At 39.6% G+C, this 9,689-nt stretch overlaps 1 protein-coding gene across 3 annotated transcripts; it reads right to left on the bottom strand.

Annotated features, from left to right (window-relative positions):
* Nucleotides 1-835: 835 nt before the first annotated feature.
* Nucleotides 836-9,300, bottom strand: GPR65 (G protein-coupled receptor 65). Of its 3 annotated transcripts, none has more exons than XM_017728965.1 (3): nt 9,198-9,299; nt 7,401-7,496; nt 836-4,543 (listed from the first exon to the last, which is right to left on the bottom strand). In XM_017728965.1, the coding sequence occupies exon 3, from the start codon at nt 4,421-4,423 to the stop codon at nt 3,386-3,388; it is 1,038 nt and encodes a 345-aa protein (XP_017584454.1). In that variant the 5' UTR covers nt 4,424-4,543; nt 7,401-7,496; nt 9,198-9,299; the 3' UTR covers nt 836-3,385. The 3 variants fall into 3 exon arrangements, with proteins under 3 accessions (XP_017584454.1, XP_017584456.1, XP_017584455.1); XM_017728967.1 differs by having other exon boundaries at nt 7,401-7,466; nt 9,198-9,221; XM_017728966.1 differs by lacking the exon at nt 7,401-7,496 and having other exon boundaries at nt 9,198-9,300.
* Nucleotides 9,301-9,689: the final 389 nt, after the last annotated feature.

The following is a 9,689-nucleotide window of genomic DNA, read 5'->3' as shown; positions in this document are numbered from 1 at the left end:
AGTATTCTTTGGCACTGACATTTCATACCCTGTGGATCCTAATTAAATTACCATCACAGCCCTTTTAATTATCCATATTCTTGTTATATTGATTTGAAGTGAGATAGGAACTATGGTGACTCACTGAGACCATATTCTAATGTCTGTAGGCATTGCCTGTGAGGAAAATGGAATTTGAATACATGCCATTCTACTTGCCATTAAATAGACATGTGAATGTCATAAACTCATTTGTGTAAGGAATGTCATTGCTTTGGGAAGAATTCCTGTGGATTTGCATTGGAACAGTTGGCCAGACCTGCTCTTGTGCCTTGCTGAGATGCCATGGGACTGTGGCTTTTCAGTGACGATGCTGCCCAGGCTGCCTGGCTGTCACCCTCAGCTCCTCGCTCACTGCCCCTTGCAGAGCTGCTGGCTCTCACTGCTCCCTGACACAGAGGTTAAATTTGACTCAGTTTTGTTGCTTACCTTCAGTTTTCATTATTCTTTAAATTAATTCTTAAATTCTTTAAATTAAAAGCTGAAATAGAATTAACTTTCCAACCTTTATGGTGTGTGAAAGATTTAAAAATGAACCACTGAGTTCTTTTTTCCATGAAGTTACAGTGAAGTTTGGTTCTGCTTTTATTTCAATGCTGCTGTGAAATTCCACATTCTATTGCAAAATGCATAGGTCAGCACTGGAAAAAATTCATGGTGAAGTAACTTGCACTTCTGCTTGCATAATTCTTCCTTCATAATATATAAGAAGGAACTACAGAAAAAAAAATCAGAAACACAAAGCCACATCAAAACAAAATCCAGTAAATGAAAACAAAAAAGAGAAGGGAATGTAATTTTCTAGAGAGGATGGCAACAGCCAGAATAGTGACTACCCAGAGGATCACAGGACAATTGGGGTTTGAAGGGACCTCAGGAAATCTCAAGTCCAACCTTCTGCTAAAGGGATGGTCAGCTACAAGGCCGGATGTTGCTCAAGGTTTGTTGAGTTGGGTTTTAAAAACCGCTGAGGATGGAGCACACAGAACATCTTGGTGCAACCTGCTCCGCTGCTTGTCAGTTCTTCATAGCTCAGAACTTCTTCCGTAAGTCAGCCCTGACCCTTCTTGCTTCAAGTTATACACATGATTTCTTGTCCCTCCTTGTCCCGGTTTCAGCTCACGTAGAGTTAATTTCCTTTCAGTAGCTGTTACGTTGCTGTGTTTTGAATTCAGAGTGAGAATGGTGTTGATAACACACTGATGTGTTTTGGTTTTGTTAAGGCATGTTTATCCTAAGTAAAGGACTTTTTTCTTGTCTCATGCTCTGCCAGTGAGGATGTTTGCAAAAGAAACGGGAGGGGGCATATCTGGGACAGGTGACCTGAACTGGCCAATGTGATATTCCACACAATAGAATGTCATGCCCAGTATATAATCTGGGGGAAGTTACCCAGAAGGGTGGCTGATCTGGGTTTAGGAAGTGGGCATTGGTCAGTGGGTGGTGAGCAAGTGTGTTGTGCGTCATGTGGTTTTTTCCCTTATTATTATCATTATCATTATTATTATAATTTACCATTATTACTACATTTTAAATTTATTTTTGATTATAAACCTGTTCTTATTTCAACCTACAAGTTTTACTTTGATTCTCCTCTCCATTTCACCTGTCTGTGCGGGGACAGAAGGGGGTTGAGCAAGTGGCTGCATGGTGCTTAATTTCCAGCCAGGCTTAAACCACATCACTCCTGCTATGAGCTCTTGTGAACAGCTTGGCTCCATCTTCTCAATACTCTCTTTGCAGGATTGCAAAGCTGCCATTAGGTCCCCCAAAGTCTTCTCTTCTCGAGGCTGAACAAGCCCAGCTTCCACAGCCTAGCAAGTTCCCATTTCAGAAAGTGAAATTAACGGAAAGTACAGACACACACAGCAACTCATGAAAACAGTTAAAACGTTCTTTGCAATGGAGAAATTTTTAATTTACACACAGAGGGATATTCTCATAAGAAATATCTTATTACTTGTGACCACTTTATGCACATCCTCCATACATAATGTCAGACCTAAAAGGGTGCTGAAAAGTGCTGGTCAAAATCTTTCCACAACACAAATTTGCTGGAGGGAGATTTTTTTTTTTTTGATGGAAAGAAAAATTCTTTCCCCATGCAATCAAAAAACCACCATAACCGAATATTTTTCCTGGGAATTGAGCAAAAGTAAAAAAGGTTGTGAGAGGAGAAAAAAGAGACTTTCCATGTTTTAACTCTTTTCAGAGGGCCAGGTGTCTGGATGGGACAGGGAACTAGGGAGCCAGGCAGCTGTTTCTGGGGCCTGCATATGAACAGGTCCCTGGATTAACAGCTGCACTTCTGATCTGTGCTAACATCAACTCTTTCAAAATGTGGGTACTTTTGCTTCTATTCTTACTGTTTTTTTGTACATTCATGTTCAAACACCTGGTTTGTCAGTATTTCTGCCTGGCTTGTTGTTTAATTTTTTAAAACTGGCAGATTGAGAGCCCTGGAACCTCTAGCTGAGGCCTCCATGTGCAGTTAAGTAAATGGATGCAAACCTTGCTCTGTTGAGTCTGAAAATGGAACCACACTCCAGATTTCAGTCATATAAGCAACTCTAAAGGCTGGCCCTTTATGCTGTGGAGATGTGAAACCTCACCTTTCTATCCCTCTCTTCCACCCCTGCATGTATCATGAAAAGTTTCATCCAAGTTAAAACACTGGTGGCTAGAATTTTCTTCTCTATAGGCACTTGAAGTAATGAATCTTCAACTGTCTGAAACCCACTACTGGTACTGTAATGAAAATGCATGACATGCAGTTATACATTAGAACATACATTTTGCAAAGAGAACAAAAGCTTAAGGGCAGGTTAATACCTGTACACAAAAAGTAAACAATTTTAAGAAGTGTCTGATCTCAGGTGTATGCTGAAGAAGAATTTGAGCCTTTAATGAAACACAGGAACCATCATAGCAGCATAAATTACACCACAAAATTATAGAGAAATTTACCACACTCCCTCTGTCTGCTCCTTTGCCAATCAGGACAAAGAGGACTTCAGCCTTCTTCCAGCTAAGTATATTGCAGCAGGCTGGCTAGCAAGCTGCAACAGGAGACAGTTCTGTGGGGGATCCTCAGTAATTCCGTCAGCATGTCACAGCCATCCTTCTTGACTATGTGTTTCGTTGTTGTCATTGATTTATATACCATACCTGATTGAAAGATATGTGTTGATGCTCCATTGATTACATTGACCCTATATGGCTCCAGCTACTGGTTTCACTTAGATTAGTATGTCTGACTTTTGGGGCATTTCCTAGGTACAGACTGGAGAAGAATTTTTCTTTCTTTTTCTTTTAGGTTGTCCAATTTTCCTTTGCATGTGCTCATTCAGGAATTTTTGACAGTCTGTGTTACACTGGAAGTTCTGTAGGTGATCAGTGCAGTGCTTTTTGTAGCAGAACTACATAGAGCATGTTCTTTCACTTGGTCTTCCTCACATTTTCGCAGGCACAAGCAATATCTGAGCAAATTCACTATCTCTGTTCGTGCAGTTTCACTCACAAAGCAGTACAGAATGGGATCCGCAATGCAATTCAAACTTGTTAAGGCCTGTGTGATTCTGTAAACCTTATACATCAACAACAAAAGGTGTGGGTCAGACATGGAAGGTTCTTTGATGCTGCGAATAAGCAATACAACATGATAAGGAGTGAAGCAAACAATGAAACTAACTGTGATGTTCAGAATAAGTTTCCTCACTTTTTTCTTTTCTTCATCTACTGTGGCTTGGTTATACCTCACTACTTGGTAAATTCTGTGGTAGCAAAATATGATGATTATCAAAGGGACCAAATACCCTGAGCATATCCGGAATAAATTTATGTTTGCCTGCCACCTTTCCAGGGGGTAATTATCATAGCATAATGTATGATTAGTGAAATTGCAAGGATCATTGAATACTTCTTTTTTCACCAATATGACTGAATTAAAGATGCTTTCCAGAAGCCAAACAATTATGCTGACAATCAATGAAAATCTTCTTGTGCGCACGTACTGGAACTTCAAGGGGTGAACTAATGCCAGGTACCTGTCAATAGAGATGCAAGCAAGGAATGCGGTGCTGGTGTAGAAATTCATATACATAAGGAAGGCAAAAATCTGACAAAGCAAGGCAGAGAGCCTCCAGTCATCTCCATGCCAGGCATAATCAATCCACAGAGGCAGGATCAAAGAGTACAAAAGGTCAGCCAGGGACAGGCTAAAGATGTAGACTGCTAACTCATTCTTCTTCCTCACCTGAATGCAAGATGCATAGAGGGATATGCAGTTGATGGGAATACTGATCATCATCACAATGCTGTACACAAAGGGAAACAAATATTTATCCAGGGTGTGATCATCATGGCACTCAGTGTTGTTGTTCATTGTCCCCCCCAGTAGTATCCTTGAGATAATTCCAGCCTGGGTGCAATAAAATCCCCTGTGTAGTCTGATGGGTTGTCATCTGTTAGTTCTTCAGGATGTGGTTGACAAGATTCCAGCCTTCTGTTACCAAAAAGGAAAAATGTCAGCTATAACATTTCTGTTTGTTTGTATGGGATTCTTGGTGTGTGTCTTTTTTTTTTTTTAGAAGAAAGAAACTGTAGGACATCAGAGGATGTAAACACTCCTGGAGTTAGGAATGCATAGGAAGAGGAACCCAAAATCTAACGTGGTCAAGGCCAGTTAGATGGAAGCTTTACAGCAGAAGCAGGATGAGTAGTTAAGACACTTCTTCTGGGGGGGGGAGGGGGGGTTGTCCTGCAATCCTGGGTCTCTCTTGTGGGAAGTTAAAGGAGATCAGAAAGTGGACCACAAATAAAATAATAGATGTGCACTTTCTATTATTCTGGTTAGCATGGTTTTGGGAATATGAATATGGTAGATTTCTTATCACAAATAACCTCCTCCCCTCTAAGGCAATGGAGAGACAAGGATAGAAATACAGGGATTCAGGTACTGCTGGATGTTGGTATCTCCTCAGAAGAGGAAAATCTGTGTCTGGTATGTTTCACTATTGCAAATCATTCTTGGCTTCTTTGCATCCTCACATATCCCTGCTTCTTCTCTCCTCCTTTGTATGTGATCCCACAAGAACTTGCCATCAACCGAGCTGTCCCAGCAACACTTACTGCATGTACCAGAAACCCTCATGTGAAACCTGGCAGTCTATTGGGTTCCTGCACGCACATGACAATCTGCTGGGTGTCCCTTTGAATGTATGAGGTGGAGACTCTGAGTACAATTTTTCATTTACACTTCTTCCCTCTAAAAATTGTGGCTGCGATGCATGAGCTTATAAAGTCATTAGCAATTAAACTTTTCTTAGTCACTTCCAGGACTGTGGTTATCAACAGCTTCAATATGAAAATATCAGTAAAATGGCAGCCCTGACTTAAGCAGTGAGACTGGAGGAGTTGCATGCGTGAGCCTTAGAAGCACATAGAAGAGCTGACCTTCCAGTAAGAAAGGGTGTACAACTGTAGTTGTGAGACAGATGGTACTCACTGACTGTATCACCGCTCTGACACTCAGCAGCTCCCTTCTCTAAAGACCCAATTGTTACATTCAGGAAATACGAGAATGGAAAATACTGGTTGCAGTCCAGTTATACTGCCAAATATACTAACTGCTTGAAAGACTTCTGTGATAACTTGTCTGTGCTTTGAGCCTGGACTGCCAGCAGAGCAGGTAAAGAGGCTGAAGAACGCGTAGGCTGCATGATAGCACCTCTATAACTGTCCCCACATGGGAAAGAACTTCAATGGAATACAACTCCTGTGCAGAAACTTTTCCATGTGGTAAGAAAAATTTAGCCTTTTATGGGTTTGATGTGTTTCTGGGTTTATCAGAAAACCCAAACAGGATTATTGCCTGTGTTGAGAGGTTATTATATGGATCTCTTGTCCATAAAAATGCCCCTTTCATGATTATTCCTAAAAAAAGGGAACAATGACAAAACTAGCCAGAAAGCAAATATTCAATTTTACCTGCCACTGCTTTATTTGATCAAGTTTCCTACCTTATCAGCTAGAGCTAAACTCATTCACAAGCTTGAAAGTAATGGAAAATTCTTGAGGACTTGGTGGTTTGGTCCATTGAGGAACTTCACCAACATGATGACTAATTTTAAAAAAATGCAGCGTCTATATTTAACACAAACATAAGATGTCTGCATTTCAGCTTGGTTTCGTAAAACCACACAGTAAATAGGGCATGGTAAGCTTACCAGTATAGGTAAGTATCACAAAATAAATATCTAGCTCTAGAAATTAGATCCCAGGGTTTTGTGACCCACTTCTCACCAAAAAGAAATCAAATGTGTGCAGACAGACCAGATGAATCAAAGATAAAATACCTACCTCTTCTCCTAATCACACTTTAGCATCTCTTTATGACAGGTCTCTTCCTGTCTACAAGCGAAATATGCCCTTTCAGAAGCATGTATTAAATGCAGCAAGTGTATGAGGCAGTGTTTGCCAGTCTCATGACGGAGAAACTGGAATTCCTTCTCCCTCCCCCATAAACTCTTTCTCTTTTGTTCGTTAACTTGTATTACAGACTCACCATCCTTATAAGCTCCCAGCTTCTCTCGTGTTACTCACAACAGCTTCTTTTGTATCCACTCACAGACCAACATGTCAATTTCCTCATGACACCTGTTTTTCTTCAGCTTTCTCATTTTAGCTCATTGTTTCTAAGAGTTTTGCGGTGTTGATCTCACTGATCATAAGGTAAAACACTTGTCCTTATATTGCTGTTGTCTGAATAAACCACGTTCTTTGGGGCAAGACTTTGCCCTTCTGCCATCTGCCTTAAGGAACTAATATCTGAAGGTATAATTGGCTAATGGCAAGCTGGGACACTAAACATGAAATTCAAAGACGTGAGCTGAGACCACATGAAATTTGTCACCTCAGAACATTTGTTCTGCCCTTCATATTCACAGGTCACTGTACCCCATTTCTTCTTAACCAGTATGTTCATTAGTTCCTATGAACACAGCCCTGGAGGCTGTGTAGCACTCCCCAGGTAATCCATGTCCGAACTTTGATGACACATGGATGGTACTTACATGAGGACATGCTTTCAGTGATGGTAATAATGAGAAGTGTGTCTTTCTGGCATGTATTGATGACCTATACTAAAGTGTGTCAAAGAGCCAGCAAAGGAAGCTTACCACAACGCATGCTGCAGTTTCTTGCACAGAAATATAAAAGCAGAAAGCACTACTTTGCCCTGCTTACAACACATTTCACTCAGATTGCGCAGGGCCTTAATTCAGAGCAGGTAGTCCATATCACACCTTCTTGCTGAGTTTTCTGATAATTAGGACTTTGTAATGCAGGATGATTTTTCTTACCTGAGTGCATGATCTGAAGCATTCCCAGGTTTTCTCTCCAATACTGAGCACACTTGCTGGTTTTGCCTAGGAGGATGGTATTGCCTTACAGCTATCCTAAAAACAATATTTGATCATTTTCCCCAATGATTGTTATTTTTTTTTTAACTATCAAGGAATTTCAGTTTAATGATACAGTCTAATGGTTTGACTTTCATGGTCCAAACCTACTGTGACTAATTCCATATACTTGTGATTTATTTTATAGAATTGTTTTGGTATCAGATGTTTCAAATAAAAAAATTAAAATTATTAACATTAATTTTTTCTTTTAGACACATTATTCAATTATTATCATAGTTCCTGCCTCTGTGATTTTGCTACAGAAAACCCACTGTACAAGAATTCTGAAGAGTCAGTAAGACATAAAATTTAGACAAATGAACTAGCAAATGTTATGCTTCAAGTAGTTTATGCAAACAAACCTGTAAAAGAACCTTGTGAGGGTTTCTAGGGAAAAGTAGTCATTATATACTTTATTTGTATCAATGCATTTCTACAGTATCTTCTTCAGGTTCAAAGAGAGCTTCATGTGGTCTTTCCATCTATGACATTTTGAAATTCACAAAGTGTAAAGTTAAAACTTTCATAAGCATAAATAAAAAAGGATATTCCATACTCTTATCTGTAAACAACTTTGTAAGGGGAGAAAGGAACAATGCTGTGTGAGCTAGTGCAGTAGCTGCTGTACTGGTGGTACTGTATATCAATCGTAAGATGGAAAGACAGATGGTTTTCCTTTTTGTCTTCAAGGAATTTCAACAAAGTAGATTGCTTTGTGTTCTCAAAATAAGTTCCATTGCCAAGATGATTCCTTCGAGTACAAGGGACATTCCATAGCCAATTCTTTTTATCTAATGAGCAGATCTCAAAACTTAATTCTGAAAAACTTCACAGTTTAGGAGAGTTGAAATACACCTTTCAGAAACATGGCCTTTTTTGCTTAAAATTAACAGCATTTTTCCTCATGCAACATTAAAGTTTACCCACAGGTCTCCATGAGTAGAGACTCAAACAGGTCTAAAAGAGCTCAGCCTTTTTAACTTGGACTGCTTCATTGAGCATAAACATTGAGTTAATATGAGCAAATACAAAAAAAACTCCAACATGTTTTTTAGGATGTAGGCCATGCAGGCAAGTATTACTTTGCTATATCATTATGTGCATCATGTTTTCCTCTATGCATACAGAAAGATGTACAAAATATTTTCATATACATGATACCTGGCATTCCAAGAAGCTACTTTTACCAGAGCTTATTTTTCTGCTAAGTTTTAAGCATTCTGCATATTCATATAAATAGCACTGGGTATCTTGTTAGTGTCGGAAAATACTGAAGAACACTAATAGAAGAGTTACTGGAACCTTTGGGGAGGCCTGAGGCACTTTTTGCAGTGATGGGACAGCTCAGAATGTTGAAAATTCACCCCCAAATACAGTTCTTCTCCATCTTCCCCCCTTTCATAATCAACAGTATTTTGATTGTGGCAATGCCATTAGAGCAAACAATGAATCAAGCTTTCTTTGCCAATCCTAGGTATGTCTTTCCTAATTCGATCTTTTGATGTCTTTTGCCTTAGTCTCACGTTTTGGTTGTGCTGGGACTGAAATAATCCTTCTCCCAAAGCAATCTTTTCCAGCCCCTTTTGTGTCCCTTCTTTCTATTGTCTGATGTCAGCATCCCATTAGGGACAGCTAGGTTGAAACCTGTCCCAGAATGTAGCTGTGTCCCTGGCTCCTTGGATCCTGAGCACTTACCTTGGCAGCCACGTGTCCCCGTGCAGCGGTTCCTGTTATGCCATTTGCAGTGTAACCCGTGTCTGCTTCTAAGAAAAGTGTCTGCTTCTACTTGATCAGATACAGAAACAGGAAGCTGCTCTTAGATAAACAGGCAGCAGTTCACACATCTCTTGGTTTTGCTTCCTTTTTTTTTTTCTTCTTTCCCCAATTCCTTGTTTATCTAAGCTTGTCCATGAGAAAAAAGATAATATAATTACAAAGATAATGAACAAAGGATGGAAGCAACCTTGGTAGGTATAGGAATACTTTTAGAGACTTTATAGAAGTTTAATTTAAAATATTGCCTAATTATATGAGCGTAGTATATTTACACCCCTTATCTAGGAGACATTACATTCTGCAGAGAAACCACCCAGAGAAATAAAATGCTGTTTTATTTGTGTTTAACTGTATAAGTTCAAAACATGTATGTTTTTTGTTGACTGAAGGACCTCACTTGCTTTTCCCTAC

The sequence above is a fragment of the Corvus brachyrhynchos genome, unplaced genomic scaffold, assembly GCF_000691975.1.
Source record: "Corvus brachyrhynchos isolate BGI_N302 unplaced genomic scaffold, ASM69197v1 scaffold1, whole genome shotgun sequence".
Taxonomy (NCBI): domain Eukaryota; kingdom Metazoa; phylum Chordata; class Aves; order Passeriformes; family Corvidae; genus Corvus; species Corvus brachyrhynchos.
Note: the sequence above shows the minus strand (reverse complement) of the source record. Positions and strands in the feature narration are given on the sequence as shown.